Raw genomic sequence first — 23,951 nt, forward strand, 5'->3', positions numbered from 1 at the left:
TAACATGACGGGGCATGCTGTCAACCCGCACCGCTTGTGGGCTGATTATTTCAGTGTCTCGCCCAACTCCATACCTTGTCGTGCACTTGCCTCACGGATTTTTGATCCACACAACATCCTCTTTCCTCACTTTCTCTCCGGCTACTTTCAGTTCAGGTAGCGGGTTCGTCTCTATGCCCTTCACCCTGACGTGATACCAATGCAATGTATCAGCCGGCGCCGTAGAGGGTGAAACATCATCTTTCAGGGTTACATTGTACAAATAAACTGCCTCATCTAGCCGCGATTGTTTTGACGATTCGATGATTCCATTCAATGATCCCATTTCCACTAGGTACATGTGCGCATCGAAACCTCAGATGTATTCCCCAACTGTCAGTAAACTTCTTAAACTGCTCACTGGTAAATGCAGCACCATTGTCAAGCAATATGTCTGTTGGAGGTCCACGTTCAAGGTAAATATTGTTTAGTTGACGGACAATAGTGATTGTACCTTGTCAATGCAGCATACGCCGTATGGCAAACCTTGACGGACCGCAATCAATGAGAGTCAGGAAATCCTCGCCATTGTGGTGAGTAATGTCTATCGCTAGCCAGCTCCAGTGGCTCCTGACTTCCAACTTCCCCTTTTCCCAGCGAACGGGTGCCGGGTCAATGAACTGGCATTCCACGCAGTTTTTGACCACTTCCATGACGTCTGCCCTTTGCACTCCTGGTTTAACCAACTTAGCAAAATATAGGGTCCGCTTGACTCCAGGATGCCCGCTTTGTTGGTGGATTTCCTTAATCCGATTAGATTGACCAGGGATCATAGATGCAGCACAGGGAGGTTGCGTAGGTTCAACAGTTCTTTTTATGGCATCAAGCCATCTTTGAGGTACCCTTGTTAAACAATCTGCCTTGTTTATGCTGGATCTGACCAGGGACACCTCCATTGATAGTGCATATTCGTTCACCAGGCTCATGATCATGTCGAGCAGCCGACGGATGAGCATTTCGCTCGTTGCTTTGGTTCACACTCTAGCCCGTCCAGTAAGAGTGTCTGAAATCCACTTATGGATGCAAGCAGAATCTGTGAATAGTCGCAAGGTGGTTGTCTTCCAAAGGATTGCCAAGTTTATTCCCTTGATCATTGCATCGAGTTCTGCCAGGTTTATGTGTTGAGAGTCCTTTTCTGGGCGCAACCAGCAAGCGTCTTCCACTATGGCTCCATCATGGACTAACGACACGCCAATGGCAAGAGAGCTTGCGTCAACCCATACACTACGGTCCTGGCTGTCAACACACCATCTGCCCCGTGCTGGATCTTCTTTGTGCACTCTGGTGAGGACCTCTCTGACCATTGTATTGAGAGGGGCACCATAAATTTTGTCATCCCATCCGGTGGTGACATCAAAGGCTCTCCATTTGATGAATGCCACTGCAATACGAAGCCACAGGAAGGTGTCCAACCAATTTTCCACACAATGAAAATACATTCCGTTGCATGAAAACACAGGGCATACCAAATCAGGTTTGGTAATGGTGATAGCAGCAGAATTGGTTTTGCTGGTATGTGGAAAAGTTACCTCACCGGCACTAGACACAGCTACTTCCTCCAGCCACTTGATTGCATCCAGCCCAAGCAACAAATCAAATATCCATCTACAACTAAGACTTCTATGTTAATGCTCAGCTTTGCACCAATGTTAACTTGCACCATTCCTATTTCACAGCAGCAAAGTGTGATTCCATCTGCTGTTAGCACAAGACCATCCAGTAGACAATCGCTTGCTCTATGATTGGGTCTATTATAATTATAACACCGCCGGGAAGTATTCAGCTCCTTAGGTATGTTTGTGCTGACCATGCAGCTACTGCAGCCTGCTCTGGAACTCCCATGCAGTTCTTTAAAATGGCACGAGTGCATGCCAGCATGTGTGATAGATCTAGGTTATCCATCTGGGAGGATGCTCGTAATAGTTCTTCCGCATGTTCAGGTAATCCAGCAATGAATGCACATTGCAGGTATTGATCTGATACACCACCAAACAGGACCACAAGCCTGCATAGTTCTGCCAAAAACACATTGATCGTTTCGCCTGGTTGAAGGCGGCATGCTGCAAACTGTTTCCATGCAGCAAAGGGATCCAAAGCAAAGTGTACAGAGTTTTCTTTACACAATCAAGATCTGCTTTTCCTTACTTAATTGCTCGTACACGCCGCCTGACAAATGCATTGGAATGACACACTTGATGTGCTTCACCTCACTCAGCTGACATATCAACAACTTTCTCCAGCCACTCCATTATTGACTGTCTGAATTCACTGTCATCAAATACTGGGTTGAAGGCCCTAATGGCTGAAATAGCTTGTTGTTACCCGAGGGAAGAGTGAACAACAAAAATATATCACACACGGTAGCATGGTCCCAAACAACTTCATCCATGTGACCTGACACGATCTTGAACAATTTCATCAATTTAAACCTGAGCACCTCCGTTGATTCGAGATGACACAATCTAAAACAACTTTGTTGATTCAAATCCACTACGACTCAACATAACACATTACCAGAGCAATCTTGGGAGTTACTTGTCGAATGGCTATTATCGACTTTTTAGATTAACTTTGGCATACAATTCTCGAGCACTTCCACACATTTCTGGGAATTACGCAACTATTTTTTGAACAAAGTCGATTAGATATAACTGCTAAAATACATTGAATATTGAATAAATGGTTAAAATTTCATGAGATTTCTTTGATTTTTGATCATTTTAAATTTGATAAAATTAGGGGCATGACTATGCTATTAATGTTGACACTACCAACATTTGAACCCTAAAACACACCAGTTTAATCTTTTAATGCCTCCTTAGTCACATAGAACCTATAATGAAAAACTGAAAAGAAGTGAATCTGTGGATATGATGATGAAATATATCCAATACATTTACTTCTTTTGTATTTGTTTTTTGTTATGTGTATTTGAAGAAATTCAGTGTAGAATTAAAATATTTTTTCTTATATTATTTGAAATATTAACAATTTTGAATTAGAAAAAAACTTTCTATTTTAAGTTTTTTAAAAGTTGATTTTTCTTTATTTTCCAGAGAATTAAAAAATGAAAAGTGTAAGCAAACAAAAAAAACAAAAAACAGAATGCAACACAATATTGTATAATAGTCTTACTAAAGCATTCACACAAAAGATATTTTCATTGATCCAATTTTATTCAGAAGTGATTATAAAAAAAATAACAGCTCAATTTATTTTTATTTTTTTGATGGTGTGGTCTACCACACTAAGAAGTCTGTATCGCCATTAAAAAAGCAATCGTATCCTAAATTTTCTGATTTAAATAGAAATAATATCTCGTGGCTAAACAAAAGTGGATCAGTCAAAATAACTTTTCAGATTTAAGCATGAACCTTTTTGGTTGAGTCATAAAATACCATTCCCTCATTTGATTTTTAATATCATATACACATATTCACTTTTTTTGAGTTTATCTATCCAAAGATATACAAGGTGCCTTCAATAAGTTTTCAGACTTTTTGTACAAGCATTTAAAATTGTTGTAGAATCTTGAAAATTCTGTATGTTATTTCTATACATACAGATGACTGACCAATTTTTATGATTTCAGATTCAGCAGGAATACACTCTGAATGCCACAGCTGCTGAATTTCAAAAATGCAATCTGGATATGAGGACACTTGTTTTAAACTTGAAAAAAATGTCACAGAAATGTATGGAATGTTTCAGACTGCTTTTGGACTAGCTTGCATCAGTTTATGAGTGACATAAGAGAATCAAGAAAAGCAGGGAATCTGTAAGGGATAGTGAGACGCATGGGAGGAGTAAGGAAGTCAGAACACCAGATTTAATTTGTCAAATAAAGAATTTCATGGATAAGGACCATGCATCTATAGAGACAAGTGCACAGTTTGATGTCAGTGTGCGAACTGTACACACAATTATTCACGAGGAACTGAAGATGCGGAAGATTTGCGCAAAGTTTGTCCCAAGGATGCTCAGAGAAGATCAGAAAGAAAGACATTGTCAAGACAGCAGGGAGATGATCGAGCTGATCAATTCAGATCCCACAGTTCTTGATGCTCTGGCTGGTGAGCTGCGATGAAAGCTAGATCTACTGCTATGACCCAAAGACCAAGAGATAGTTTCCAGTGGAAGCATGCTGGCTCTCCCAGACTCAAGAAGGCCAGACAGAGCAAATCTACTCAGAAACTTATGATGATCAGATACTTATGATGATTTTTTTTTTTTACAGCATGAGCATGATCTACATGCTCATATGATCTACATGCTCATATGATCTACATGCTCATATGATCTACGTGCATATATGATCTACATGCTCCTATGATCTACATGCACATATGATCTACATGCTCATATGATCTACATGCTCATATGATCAACATGCTCATATGATCTACATGCACATATGATCTACATGCTCATATGATCTACATGCTCATATGATCTACATGCTCCTATGATCTACATGCTCATATGATCTACATGCTCCTATGATCTACATGCACATATGATCTACATGCTCATATGATCTACATGCTCATATGATCTACATGCACATATGATCTACATGCTCATATGATCTACATGCTCATATGATCTACATGCACATATGATCTACATGCTCATATGATCTACATGCTCATATGATCTACATGCTCATATGATCTACATGCACATATGATCTACATGCTCATATGATCTACATGCTCATATGATCTACATGCGCATATGATCTACATGCTCATATGATCTACATGCTCATATGATCTACATGCTCATATGATCTACATGCACATATGATCTACATGCTCATATAATCTACATGCTCATATGATCTACATGCACATATGATCTACATGCTCATATGATCTACATGCTCATATGATCTACATGCTCATATGATCTACATGCACATATGATCTACATGCTCATTTTATCTACATGCTCATATGATCTACATGCTCATATGATCTACATGCTCATATGATCTACATGCTCATATGATCTACATGCTCCTATGATCTACATGCTCATATGATCTACATGCACATATGATCTACATGCTCATATGATCTACATGCTCATATGATCTACATGCTCATATGATCTACATGCTCATATGATCTACATGCACATATGATCTACATGCTCATATGTTCTACATGCTCATATGATCTACATGCTCATATGATCTACATGCTCATATGATCTACATGCTCATATGATCTACATGCACATATGATCTACATGCTCATATGATCTACATGCACATATGATCTACATGCTCCTATGATCTACATGCACATATGATCTACATGCACCTATGATCTACATGCTCCTATGATCTACATGCTCATATGATCTACATGCACATATGATCTACATGCTAATATGATCTATATGCACATATGATCTACATGCTCATATGATCTACATGCACATATGATCTACATGCTCATATGATCTACATGCTCATATGATCTACATGCTCATATGATCTACATGCTCCTATGATCTACATGCTCATATGATCTACATGCTCCTATGATCTACATGCACATATGATCTACATGCTCCTATGATCTACATGCACATATGATCTACATGCTCCTATGATCTACATGCTCATATGATCTACATGCTCATTGATCTACATGCACATATGATCTACAAGCTCATATGATCTACATGCACATATGATCTACATGCACATATGATCTACATGCTTCTATGATCTACATGCTCATATGATCTACATGCACATATGATCTACATGCTCATATGATCTACATGCTCATATGATCTACATGCTCATATGATCTACATGCACATATGATCTACATGCTCATATGATCTACATGCACATATGATCTACATGCTCCTATGATCTACATGCACATATGATCTACATGCTCATATGATCTACATGCTCATATGATCTACATGCTCATATGATCTACATGCACATATGATCTACATGCTCATATGATCTACATGCTCATATGATCTACATGCACATATGATCTACATGCTCATATGATCTACATGCTCATATGATCTACATGCTCATATGATCTACATGCACATATGATCTACATGCTCATTTTATCTACATGCTCATATGATCTACATGCTCATATGATCTACATGCTCATATGATCTACATGCTCATATGATCTACATGCTCCTATGATCTACATGCACATATGATCTACATGCTCATATGATCTACATGCACATATGATCTACATGCTTCTATGATCTACATGCTCATATGATCTACATGCACATATGATCTACATGCTCATATGATCTACATGCTCATATGATCTACATGCTCATATGATCTACATGCACATATGATCTACATGCTCATATGATCTACATGCACATATGATCTACATGCTCCTATGATCTACATGCACATATGATCTACATGCTCATATGATCTACATGCTCATATGATCTACATGCTCATATGATCTACATGCACATATGATCTACATGCTCATATGATCTACATGCTCATATGATCTACATGCACATATGATCTACATGCTCATATGATCTACATGCTCATATGATCTACATGCTCATATGATCTACATGCTCATATGATCTACATGCACATATGATCTACATGCTCATTTTATCTACATGCTCATATGATCTACATGCTCATATGATCTACATGCTCATATGATCTACATGCTCATATGATCTACATGCTCCTATGATCTACATGCTCATATGATCTACATGCACATATGATCTACATGCTCATATGATCTACATGCTCATATGATCTACATGCTCATATGATCTACATGCTCATATGATCTACATGCACATATGATCTACATGCTCATATGTTCTACATGCTCATATGATCTACATGCTCATATGATCTACATGCTCATATGATCTACATGCTCATATGATCTACATGCACATATGATCTACATGCTCATATGATCTACATGCACATATGATCTACATGCTCCTATGATCTACATGCACATATGATCTACATGCACCTATGATCTACATGCTCCTATGATCTACATGCTCATATGATCTACATGCACATATGATCTACATGCTAATATGATCTATATGCACATATGATCTACATGCTCATATGATCTACATGCACATATGATCTACATGCTCATATGATCTACATGCTCATATGATCTACATGCTCATATGATCTACATGCTCATATGATCTACATGCTCCTATGATCTACATGCTCATATGATCTACATGCTCCTATGATCTACATGCACATATGATCTACATGCTCCTATGATCTACATGCACATATGATCTACATGCTCCTATGATCTACATGCTCATATGATCTACATGCTCATTGATCTACATGCACATATGATCTACATGCTCATATGATCTACATGCACATATGATCTACATGCACATATGATCTACATGCTTCTATGATCTACATGCTCATATGATCTACATGCACATATGATCTACATGCTCATATGATCTACATGCTCATATGATCTACATGCTCATATGATCTACATGCACATATGATCTACATGCTCATATGATCTACATGCACATATGATCTACATGCTCCTATGATCTACATGCACATATGATCTACATGCTCATATGATCTACATGCTCATATGATCTACATGCTCATATGATCTACATGCACATATGATCTACATTCTCATATGATCTACATGCTCATATGATCTACATGCTCATATGATCTACATGCACATATGATCTACATGCTCATATGATCTACATGCTCATATGATCTACATGCTAATATGATCTACATGCTCATATGATCTACATGCACATATGATCTACATGCTCATATGATCTACATGCTCATATGATCTACATGCTCATATGATCTACATGCTCATATGATCTACATGCTCATATGATCTACATGCTCATATGATCTACATGCTCATATGATCTAGATGCTCATATGATCTAGATGCTCATATGATCTACATGCACATATGATCTACATGCACATATGATCTACATGCACATATGATCTACATGCTCATATGATCTACATGCACATATGATCTACATGCACATATGATCTACATGCTCATATGATCTACATTCTCATATGATCTACATGCACATGTGATCTACATGCACATGTGATCTACATGCACATATGATCTACATGCACATATGATCTACATGCTCATATGATCTACATGCTCATATGATCTACATGCACATATGATCTACATGCTCATATGATCTACATGCTCATATTATCTACATGCTCATATGATCTACATGCACATATGATCTACATGCTCATATGATCTACATGCTCATATGATCTACATGCTCATATGATCTACATGCTCATATGATCTACATGCACATACGATCTACATGCACATACGATCTACATGCTCATATGATCTACATGCACATATGATCTACATGCTCATATGATCTACATGCACATGTGATCTACATGCTCCTATGATCTACATGCACATATGATCTACATGCACCTATGATCTACATGCTCCTATGATCTACATGCTCATATGATCTACATGCACATATGATCTACATGCTAATATGATCTATATGCACATATGATCTACATGCTCATATGATCTACATGCACATATGATCTACATGCTCATATGATCTACATGCTCATATGATCTACATGCTCATATGATCTACATGCTCCTATGATCTACATGCTCATATGATCTACATGCTCCTATGATCTACATGCACATATGATCTACATGCTCCTATGATCTACATGCACATATGATCTACATGCTCATATGATCTACATGCTCATTGATCTACATGCACATATGATCTACATGCTCATATGATCTACATGCACATATGATCTACATGCACATATGATCTACATGCTTCTATGATCTACATGCTCATATGATCTACATGCACATATGATCTACATGCTCATATGATCTACATGCTCATATGATCTACATGCTCATATGATCTACATGCACATATGATCTACATGCTCATATGATCTACATGCACATATGATCTACATGCTCCTATGATCTACATGCACATATGATCTACATGCTCATATGATCTACATGCTCATATGATCTACATGCTCATATGATCTACATGCACATATGATCTACATGCTCATATGATCTACATGCTCATATGATCTACATGCTCATATGATCTACATGCACATATGATCTACATGCTCATATGATCTACATGCTCATATGATCTACATGCTCATATGATCTACTTGCTCATATGATCTACATGCACATATGATCTACATGCTCATATGATCTACATGCTCATATGATCTACATGCTCATATGATCTACATGCTCATATGATCTACATGCTCATATGATCTACATGCTCATATGATCTACATGCTCATATGATCTAGATGCTCATATGATCTAGATGCTCATATGATCTACATGCACATATGATCTACATGCACATATGATCTACATGCACATATGATCTACATGCTCATATGATCTACATGCACATATGATCTACATGCACATATGATCTACATGCTCATATGATCTACATTCTCATATGATCTACATGCACATGTGATCTACATGCACATGTGATCTACATGCACATATGATCTACATGCACATATGATCTACATGCTCATATGATCTACATGCTCATATGATCTACATGCACATATGATCTACATGCTCATATGATCTACATGCTCATATTATCTACATGCTCATATGATCTACATGCACATATGATCTACATGCTCATATGATCTACATGCTCATATGATCTACATGCTCATATGATCTACATGCTCATATGATCTACATGCACATACGATCTACATGCACATACGATCTACATGCTCATATGATCTACATGCACATATGATCTACATGCTCATATGATCTACATGCACATATGATCTACATGCTCATATGATCTACATGCTCATATGATCTACATGCACATATGATCTACATGCTCATATGATCTACATGCTCATATGATCTACATGCTCATATGATCTACATGCACATATGATCTACATGCTCATTTTATCTACATGCTCATATGATCTACATGCTCATATGATCTACATGCTCATATGATCTACATGCTCATATGATCTACATGCTCCTATGATCTACATGCTCATATGATCTACATGCACATATGATCTACATGCTCATATGATCTACATGCTCATATGATCTACATGCTCATATGATCTACATGCTCATATGATCTACATGCTCATATGATCTACATGCACATATGATCTACATGCTCATATGTTCTACATGCTCATATGATCTACATGCTCATATGATCTACATGCTCATATGATCTACATGCTCATATGATCTACATGCACATATGATCTACATGCTCATATGATCTACATGCACATATGATCTACATGCTCCTATGATCTACATGCACATATGATCTACATGCACATATGATCTACATGCACCTATGATCTACATGCTCCTATGATCTACATGCTCATATGATCTACATGCACATATGATCTACATGCTAATATGATCTACATGCACATATGATCTACATGCTCATATGATCTACATGCACATATGATCTACATGCTCATATGATCTACATGCTCATATGATCTACATGCTCATATGATCTACATGCTCCTATGATCTACATGCTCATATGATCTACATGCTCCTATGATCTACATGCACATATGATCTACATGCTCCTATGATCTACATGCACATATTATCTACATGCTCATATGATCTACATGCTCATTGATCTACATGCACATATGATCTACATGCTCATATGATCTACATGCACATATGATCTACATGCACATATGATCTACATGCTTCTATGATCTACATGCTCATATGATCAACATGCACATATGATCTACATGCTCATATGATCTACATGCTCATATGATCTACATGCTCATATGATCTACATGCACATATGATCTACATGCTCATATGATCTACATGCACATATGATCTACATGCTCCTATGATCTACATGCACATACGATCTACATGCTCATATGATCTACATGCTCATATGATCTACATGCTCATATAATCTACATGCACATATGATCTACATGCTCATATGATCTACATGCTCATATGATCTACATGCACATATAATCTACATGCTCATATGATCTACATGCTCATATGATCTACATGCTCATATGATCTACATGCTCATATGATCTACATGCTCATATGATCTACATGCTCATATGATCTACATGCTCATATGATCTACATGCTCATATGATCTACATGCTCATATGATCTACATGCTCATATGATCTAGATGCTCATATGATCTAGATGCTCATATGATCTACATGCACATATGATCTACATGCACATATGATCTACATGCACATATGATCTACATGCTCATATGATCTACATGCACCTATGATCTACATGCACATATGATCTACATGCTCATATGATCTACATTTTCATATGATCTACATGCACATGTGATCTACATGCACATGTGATCTACATGCACATATGGTCTACATGCACATATGATCTACATGCTCATATGATCTACATGCTCATATGATCTACATGCACATATGATCTACATGCTCATATGATCTACATGCTCATATTATCTACATGCTCATATGATCTACATGCACATATGATCTACATGCTCATATGATCTACATGCTCATATGATCTACATGCTCATATGATCTACATGCTCCTATGATCTACATGCACATACGATCTACATGCTCATATGATCTACATGCTCATTGATCTAGATGCACATATGATCTACATGCTCATATGATCTACATGCACATATGATCTACATGCTCATATGATCTACATGCACATATGATCTACATGCTCCTATGATCTACATGCTCATATGATCTACATGCACATATGATCTACATGCTCATATGATCTACATGCACATATGATCTACATGCTCATATGATCTACATGCTCATATGATCTACATGGTCATATGATCTACATGCTCATATGATCTACATGCTCATATGATCTACATGCACATATGATCTACATGCTCATATGATCTACATGCTCATATGATCTACATGCACATATGATCTACATGCACATATGATCTACATGCTCATATGATCTACATGCTCATATGATCTACATGCTCATATGATCTACATGCTCATATGATCTACATGCACATATGATCTACATGCTCATATGATCTACATGCTCATATGATCTACATGCTCATATGATCTACATGCACATATGATCTACATGCTCATATGATCTACATGCTCATATGATCTACATGCTCATATGATCTACATGCACATATGATCTACATGCTCATATGATCTACATGCTCATATGATCTACATGCTCATATGATCTACATGCTCATATGATCTACATGCTCATATGATCTACATGCTCATATGATCAACATGCTCATATGATCTACATGCACATATGATCTACATGCTCATATGATCTACATGCTCATATGATCTACATGCTCATATGATCTACATGCTCATATGATCTACATGCACATATGATCTACATGCTCATATGTTCTACATGCTCATATGATCTACATGCTCATATGATCTACATGCTCATATGATCTACATGCTCATATGATCTACATGCACATATGATCTACATGCTCATATGATCTACATGCTCATATGATCTACATGCTCATATGATCTACATGCACCTATGATCTACATGCACATATGATCTACATGCTCATATGATCTACATGCTCATATGATCTACATGCTCATATGATCTACATGGTCATATGATCTACATGCACATATGATCTACATGCTCATATGATCTACATGCTCCTATTATCTACATGCACATATGATCTACATGCTCATATGATCTACATGCACATATGATCTACATGCTCATATGATCTACATGCTCATATCATCTACATGCTCATATGATCTACATGCACATATGATCTACATGCACATATGATCTACATGCTCATATGATCTACATGCACATATGATCTACATGCTCATATGATCTACATGCTCATATGATCTACATGCTCATATGATCTACATGCACATATGATCTACATGCTCATATGATCTACATGCTCATATGATCTACATGAACATATGATCTACATGCTCATATGATCTACATGCTCATATGATCTACATGCACATATGATCTACATGCTCATATGATCTACATGCTCATATGATATACATGCACATATGATCTACATGCTCATATGATCTACATGCACATATGATCTACATGCTCATATGATCTACATGCTCATTGATCTAGATGCACATATGATCTACATGCTCATATGATCTACATGCACATATGATCTACATGCACATATGATCTACATGCTTCTATGATCTACATGCTCATATGACCTACATGCACATATGATCTACATGCTCATATGATCTTCATGCTCATATGATCTACATGCACATATGATCTACATGCTCATATGATCTACATGCTCATATGATCTACATGCTCCTATTATCTACATGTACATATGATCTACATGCTCATATGATCTACATGCACATATGATCTACATGCTCATATGATCTACATGCACATATGATCTACATGCTCATATGATCTACATGCTCATATGATCTACATGCTCATATGATCTACATGCTCATATGATCTACATGCACATATGATCTACATGCTCATATGATCTACATGCTCATATGATCTACATGCACATATGATCTACATGCTCATATGATCTACATGCTCATATGATCTACATGCTCCTATGATCTACATGCACATATGATCTACATGCTCCTATGAGCTACATGCACATACGATCTACATGCTCATATGATCTACATGCTCATTGATCTAGATGCACATATGATCTACATGCTCATATGATCTACATGCACATATGATCTACATGCTCATATGATCTACATGCACATATGATCTACATGCACCTATGATCTACATGCACATATGATCTACATGCTCATATGATCTACATGCTCATATGATCTACATGCACATATGATCTACATGCTCATATGATCTACATGCACATATGATCTACATGCACATATGATCTACATGCTCATATGATCTACATGCTCATATGATCTACATGGTACTATGATCTACATGCTCATACGATCTACATGCTCATATGATCTACATGCTTATATGATCTACATGGTCATATGATCTACATGCTCATATGATCTACATGCTCATATGATCTACATGCTCATATGATCTACATGCTCATATGATCTACATGCACATATGATCTACATGCTCATATGTTCTACATGCTCATATGATCTACATGCTCATATGATCTACATGCTCATATGATCTACATGCACATATGATCTACATGCTCATATGATCTACATGCTCATATGATCTACATGCACATATGATCTACATGCTCATATGTTCTACATGCTCATATGATCTACATGCTCATATGATCTACATGCTCATATGATCTACATGCACATATGATCTACATGCTCATATCATCTACATGCTCATATGATCTACATGCACATATGATCTACATGCTCATATGATCTACATGCTCATATGATCTACATGCACATATGATCTACATGCTCATATGATCTACATGCTCATATGATCTACATGCACATATGATCTACATGCTCATATGATCTACATGCACATATGATCTACATGCTCATATGATCTACATGCTCATTGATCTACATGCACATATGATCTACATGCTCATATGATCTACATGCACATATGATCTACATGCACATATGATCTACATGCTTCTATGATCTACATGCTCATATGATCAACATGCACATATGATCTACATGCTCATATGATCTACATGCTCATATGATCTACATGCTCATATGATCTACATGCACATATGATCTACATGCTCATATGATCTACATGCACATATGATCTACATGCTCCTATGATCTACATGCACATACGATCTACATGCTCATATGATCTACATGCTCATATGATCTACATGCTCATATAATCTACATGCACATATGATCTACATGCTCATATGATCTACATGCTCATATGATCTACATGCACATATAATCTACATGCTCATATGATCTACATGCTCATATGATCTACATGCTCATATGATCTACATGCTCATATGATCTACATGCTCATATGATCTACATGCTCATATGATCTACATGCTCATATGATCTACATGCTCATATGATCTACATGCTCATATGATCTACATGCTCATATGATCTAGATGCTCATATGATCTAGATGCTCATATGATCTACATGCACATATGATCTACATGCACATATGATCTACATGCACATATGATCTACATGCTCATATGATCTACATGCACCTATGATCTACATGCACATATGATCTACATGCTCATATGATCTACATTTTCATATGATCTACATGCACATGTGATCTACATGCACATGTGATCTACATGCACATATGGTCTACATGCACATATGATCTACATGCTCATATGATCTACATGCTCATATGATCTACATGCACATATGATCTACATGCTCATATGATCTACATGCTCATATTATCTACATGCTCATATGATCTACATGCACATATGATCTACATGCTCATATGATCTACATGCTCATATGATCTACATGCTCATATGATCTACATGCTCCTATGATCTACATGCACATACGATCTACATGCTCATATGATCTACATGCTCATTGATCTAGATGCACATATGATCTACATGCTCATATGATCTACATGCACATATGATCTACATGCTCATATGATCTACATGCACATATGATCTACATGCTCCTATGATCTACATGCTCATATGATCTACATGCACATATGATCTACATGCTCATATGATCTACATGCACATATGATCTACATGCTCATATGATCTACATGCTCATATGATCTACATGGTCATATGATCTACATGCTCATATGATCTACATGCTCATATGATCTACATGCACATATGATCTACATGCTCATATGATCTACATGCTCATATGATCTACATGCACATATGATCTACATGCACATATGATCTACATGCTCATATGATCTACATGCTCATATGATCTACATGCTCATATGATCTACATGCTCATATGATCTACATGCACATATGATCTACATGCTCATATGATCTACATGCTCATATGATCTACATGCTCATATGATCTACATGCACATATGATCTACATGCTCATATGATCTACATGCTCATATGATCTACATGCTCATATGATCTACATGCACATATGATCTACATGCTCATATGATCTACATGCTCATATGATCTACATGCTCATATGATCTACATGCTCATATGATCTACATGCTCATATGATCTACATGCTCATATGATCAACATGCTCATATGATCTACATGCACATATGATCTACATGCTCATATGATCTACATGCTCATATGATCTACATGCTCATATGATCTACATGCTCATATGATCTACATGCACATATGATCTACATGCTCATATGTTCTACATGCTCATATGATCTACATGCTCATATGATCTACATGCTCATATGATCTACATGCTCATATGATCTACATGCACATATGATCTACATGCTCATATGATCTACATGCTCATATGATCTACATGCTCATATGATCTACATGCACCTATGATCTACATGCACATATGATCTACATGCTCATATGATCTACATGCTCATATGATCTACATGCTCATATGATCTACATGGTCATATGATCTACATGCACATATGATCTACATGCTCATATGATCTACATGCTCCTATTATCTACATGCACATATGATCTACATGCTCATATGATCTACATGCACATATGATCTACATGCTCATATGATCTACATGCTCATATCATCTACATGCTCATATGATCTACATGCACATATGATCTACATGCACATATGATCTACATGCTCATATGATCTACATGCACATATGATCTACATGCTCATATGATCTACATGCTCATATGATCTACATGCTCATATGATCTACATGCACATATGATCTACATGCTCATATGATCTACATGCTCATATGATCTACATGAACATATGATCTACATGCTCATATGATCTACATGCTCATATGATCTACATGCACATATGATCTACATGCTCATATGATCTACATGCTCATATGATATACATGCACATATGATCTACATGCTCATATGATCTACATGCACATATGATCTACATGCTCATATGATCTACATGCTCATTGATCTAGATGCACATATGATCTACATGCTCATATGATCTACATGCACATATGATCTACATGCACATATGATCTACATGCTTCTATGATCTACATGCTCATATGACCTACATGCACATATGATCTACATGCTCATATGATCTTCATGCTCATATGATCTACATGCACATATGATCTACATGCTCATATGATCTACATGCTCATATGATCTACATGCTCCTATTATCTACATGTACATATGATCTACATGCTCATATGATCTACATGCACATATGATCTACATGCTCATATGATCTACATGCACATATGATCTACATGCTCATATGATCTACATGCTCATATGATCTACATGCTCATATGATCTACATGCTCATATGATCTACATGCACATATGATCTACATGCTCATATGATCTACATGCTCATATGATCTACATGCACATATGATCTACATGCTCATATGATCTACATGCTCATATGATCTACATGCTCCTATGATCTACATGCACATATGATCTACATGCTCCTATGAGCTACATGCACATACGATCTACATGCTCATATGATCTACATGCTCATTGATCTAGATGCACATATGATCTACATGCTCATATGATCTACATGCACATATGATCTACATGCTCATATGATCTACATGCACATATGATCTACATGCACCTATGATCTACATGCACATATGATCTACATGCTCATATGATCTACATGCTCATATGATCTACATGCACATATGATCTACATGCTCATATGATCTACATGCACATATGATCTACATGCACATATGATCTACATGCTCATATGATCTACATGCTCATATGATCTACATGGTACTATGATCTACATGCTCATACGATCTACATGCTCATATGATCTACATGCTTATATGATCTACATGGTCATATGATCTACATGCTCATATGATCTACATGCTCATATGATCTACATGCTCATATGATCTACATGCTCATATGATCTACATGCACATATGATCTACATGCTCATATGTTCTACATGCTCATATGATCTACATGCTCATATGATCTACATGCTCATATGATCTACATGCACATATGATCTACATGCTCATATGATCTACATGCTCATATGATCTACATGCACATATGATCTACATGCTCATATGTTCTACATGCTCATATGATCTACATGCTCATATGATCTACATGCTCATATGATCTACATGCACATATGATCTACATGCTCATATCATCTACATGCTCATATGATCTACATGCACATATGATCTACATGCTCATATGATCTACATGCTCATATGATCTACATGCACATATGATCTACATGCTCATATGATCTACATGCTCATATGATCTACATGCACATATGATCTACATGCTCATATGATCTACATGCACATATGATCTACATGCTCATATGATCTACATGCTCATTGATCTAGATGCACATATGATCTACATGCTCATATGATCTACATGCACATATGATCTACATGCACATATGATCTACATGCTTCTATGATCTACATGCTCATATGATCTACATGCACATATGATCTACATGCTCATATGATCTTCATGCTCATATGATCTACATGCACATATGATCTACATGCTCATATGATCTACATGCTCATATGATCTAAATGCTCCTATTATCTACATGCACATATGATCTACATGCTCATATGATCTACATGCACATATGATCTACATGCTCATATGATCTACATGCACATATGATCTACATGCTCATATGATCTACATGCTCATATGATCTACATGCACATATGATCTACATGCTCCTATTATCTACATGCACATATGATCTACATGCACATATGATCTACATGCACATATGATCTACATGCACATATGATCTACATGCTCATATGATCTACATTCTCATATGATCTACATGCACATGTGATCTACATGCACATATGATCTACATGCACATATGATCTACATGCACATATGATCTACATGCACATATGATCTACATGCTTATATGATCTACATGCACATATGATCTACATGCTCATATGATCTACATGCTCATATGATCTACATGCTCATATGATCTACATGCACATATGATCTACATGCTCATATGATCTACATGCTCATATGATCTACATGCTCATATGATCTACATGCACATATGATCTACATGCACATATGATCTACATGCACATATGATCTACATGCTCATATGATCTACATGCTCATATGATCTACATGCTCATATGATCTACATGCTCATATGATCTACATGCTCATATGATCTACATGCTCATATGATCTACATGCTCATATGATCTACATGCTCATATGATCTACATGCTCATATGATCTACATGCTCATATGATCTACATGCACATATGATCTACATGCTCATATGATCTACATGCTCATATGATCTACATGCTCATATGATCTACATGCTCATATGATCTACATGCTCATATGATCTACATGCTCATATGATCTACATGCACATATGATCTACATGCTCATATGATCTACATGCTCATATGATCTACATGCTCATATGATCTACATGCTCATATTATCTACATGCTCATATGATCTACATGCACATATGATCTACATGCTCATATGATCTACATGCTCATATGATCTACATGCTCATATGATCTACATGCTCATATGATCTACATGCTCATATGATCTACATGCTCATATGATCTACATGCACATATGATCTACATGCTCATATGATCTACATGCTCATATGATCTACATGCTCATATGATCTACATGCTCATATGATCTACATGCTCATATGATCTACATGCTCATATGATCTACATGCACATATGATCTACATGCTCATATGATCTACATGCTCATATGATCTACATGCTCATATGATCTACATGCTCATATGATCTACATGCTCATATGATCTACATGCACATATGATCTACATGCTCATATGATCTACATGCTCATATGATCTACATGCTCATATGATCTACATGCTCATATGATCTACATGCTCATATGATCTACATGCACATATGATCTACATGCACATATGATCTACATGCTCATATGATCTACATGCTCATATGATCTACATGCACATATGATCTACATGCACATATGATCTACATGCACATATGATCTACATGCTCATATGATCTACATGCTCATATGATCTACATGCTCATATGATCTACGTGCACATATGATCTACATGCTCATATGATCTACATGCTCATATGATCTACATGCACATATGATCTACATGCTCATATTATCTACATGCACATATGATCTACATAGTCATATGATCTACATGCTCCTATGATCTACATGCACATATGATCTACATTCTCATATGATCTACATACACATATGATCTACATGCTCATATGATCTACATGCACATATGATCTACATGCACATATGATCTACATGCTCATATGATCTACATACACATATGATCTACATGCTCATATGATCTACATGCTCCTATGATCTACATGCTCATATGATCTACATGCACATATGATCTACATGCTCATATGATCTACATACACATATGATCTACATGCTCATATGATCTACATGCTCATATGATCTACATGCTTATATGATCTACATGCACATATGATCTACATGCTCATATGATCTTCATGCTCATATGATCTACATGCACTTAACAGTCAATAAGAAAAAAACTATCGAGGTTTTAAGGTTCAGGAAGAGATTCTGCCAGCACTCTTCAAATCGGATCAGTGGCATTTCCAGCAGGACAATGCACTAGTCACAACTCCATGCATGTCACAGACTATTTGACCAAAATGGGCATCAAAGACAGTCACTTACCCTCCCTATAGTCCAGACCTTGCTCCCTGTGACTTTCGGTTATTCCCTAAGCTCAAGGAAGACCTCAGAGACTATCATTATGAGAAAATTGAGAAGATGAAAGTGGCTGTGATGAGGTTCAAGAGGATTTCTATAGCACCTTCTCTTGTTGGAAATGCATTGCAGCCAGAGGAGATTACTTTGAAGGGGACGTGTGTATTATCAATGAAAGTTGCCATGCGAAAAAAAAGTCTGGGAACTTATTGCAAGCACCCCATAAATGCAATTATTTAGTGAAAACAGGAAAAAATGCATATTGTTCACAAAAAATACAGTAAATTATTTGTTAAGATTATAAATTAGGAATAACATTTTTTTTCAATTTCAGGAGTTAAAAAATGATCCATGTCCTGAGGTTGCAGAATTGGCTAAGATTTCTCTTGATAACTACAGCTTTCCTGTCATGATGATGATACAGTTGCCAAATGGTACAATTGTAACAAAGATTAATGCAAATGAATTGCTTGATATGAATCCAGGAGTCTTTGAATCAGGGTAAGCTTTTCTTTGTTTAGTTTTTTGTTTTTTTAAGATTGCATATTTATATTTTATAGGAAATATTTCATGATAAAAGTTTCCTATCTTTCTGATAGATCAATACTTAGTCATAAAACAGTAAAATGAATAATTGATTTTTTAAATAAAAATTCAAATTTTTAGGCTTACATCTATACATATAAACTTATATACATCAGCCATTTTTCTAATAATGGAAAAAAATAAAACAGATGGTAATAAAGGTTCAACCCTAATTCTAATGTTGATCTTAATTTTAAAAAGAATTATTTAAAATTAAAGGTAACAGGTAATTATTTTTTCTTGAAAAACTGAAAAATATTTAAAAAGTTTTAAGTCTGTCTTAGATTGTGAGAATGCTTAATTGGTTCAATTTATAGTTGAGTCAATTAAGGATTCTCACAATCTAAGACAGACTTGAAACTTTTTAAATGGCTTTTCTGGTTTTGAAAAAAATATATAGTAACTATTAGTTTAAAAAGTATTAATACTTAAATAAATAAAATAATTTTTTTTCCAAAGTTTATTTTTTTACTCATCCCAAACTAAGCATATTGCTACTTGGACATAAAGGGCTACTATTTGTGACCATGTTTACAGGGGACTATGCAAAGAGAGGAGTGAGATGTCCATTTACATTACATTTAAACATCTGCATGTCAATACAGTCAGGGAAGCAGGAAGGGAACTCCAAAGTCTAGTAGTCTGAGCGAAAAAGCTATTAGAGTAGAAGGATTTTTGGTATCTAAGTGGGATTTTACTTATCAGGAGTATTTACATTCAGAAGGTACAAGTGCAATGAGTTTATTAGAGCACATTCCATTAAAATAGAAAACGGGCACAAAATGCAACATTGTGGCCGTGCAAGAGAGGTTTGAGCATAGTTGATAGTGCAGGACGTACTAGATTAGAAACTCTTTTTTGAACCCTATCTAAGTGAGAGAGACTAATAGTGGATGTACCAGTCCAAATGTGGTAGTACTACTATAGTATACTCTTAAGTGTGAGTGATTTTCTAGCACGATAGAAGGAAACAACTTTGCAATGTTCTCAATGTATTTGTAAAAATTAATGTCGCCTGTGAATGTTAAGTTTGAAGGATGAGCTCAGGTAGGGTGTTATTAGTCATGGCTGTTGATGGTAACGAATGGCTTTTTGTAATTGTTAACAGAAAGGAGCTTAATCTTAGTAGCATTAAATATTACCAATCAAGCCCCATTCCATTATGAACTAGAGGTCCATAGTGGAATGGGTTCAATTTCTAAGGATTCTGTCATTGCTTTAGATATGTATGCATCCATTGGTATCATCAGCAAAAATGTACCCATCTCAGACACAATTTTGTCAGTGAGATTGTTTGTGATTATCAGGAATAATAAAAGTTCAAGGATTGACCCCTGAAGCAGATTAATATCATTAATATCATGCTGTTTGGATATATATCCATCAACGACAACCTGGAATTTCCTCTTGTCTTAGAAGAATCTAATTATATTTAGTATTTGTTCAGTTATGATTTAATCGTCAATAAGAGCTCTTCATACTAGACCTTATCAAAGACTTTGGATGTATCAAGAGCTATTGCCCTATATTCCCCTGCCTCATCTAGTGTATGGTATATGAAATTAGAGATGACTATTAAAAATATCTGCAATTTTGCTTGCTTAAATCTATACTGTTGGTCAGAGAGAGGATGGTTTGATTGATTAATAATTCAAAGAGTTTTGCAAAGAGGAAGAACAGACCCATAGGGCAATAACTGAGTCAGTCCTCTCACAAGAATCCTTGTACACTGGCACCACAGAGATAATTTTTCAGCTATCAAGAAAGCAAGATTAAGCAAGATTAAGAAAGATTAAGTAAGGCATTTGTTGTAGAGTTTGAAAAGTACAGAAGCAAGCCCAGCTGCGCATTTCTTAATGAGTTCAGGCCCACACGTCTTGGATGTGTCTAAGTGTTTTTGTGGTTTTTTAGAACGGGCATGAGAGGGGGGGGGTGATTTCCAGATTATCAAGTGTGGCTTCTGTCCCCATAGGGAAATTTGAGAGAAAGTGATTTG

At 36.2% G+C, this 23,951-nt stretch overlaps 1 protein-coding gene across 2 annotated transcripts in view; it reads left to right on the top strand.

The window, feature by feature from the left end:
• The window catches only part of LOC145255735 (selenoprotein N-like), a 369,827-nt gene that overhangs the window by 335,809 nt on the left and 10,067 nt on the right, over nucleotides 1-23,951 (top strand). For both annotated transcript variants that reach the window (XM_080114352.1, XM_080114354.1), the window contains one exon: nucleotides 21,705-21,871. In XM_080114352.1, coding sequence (XP_079970478.1) covers nucleotides 21,705-21,871 — 167 coding nt within the window. The remainder of the gene's footprint in view (nucleotides 1-21,704; nucleotides 21,872-23,951) is intronic.

This window comes from Euprymna scolopes, chromosome 31 (genome assembly GCF_053919585.1).
Source record: "Euprymna scolopes isolate OS-2025 chromosome 31, ASM5391958v1, whole genome shotgun sequence".
NCBI lineage: Eukaryota > Metazoa > Mollusca > Cephalopoda > Sepiida > Sepiolidae > Euprymna > Euprymna scolopes.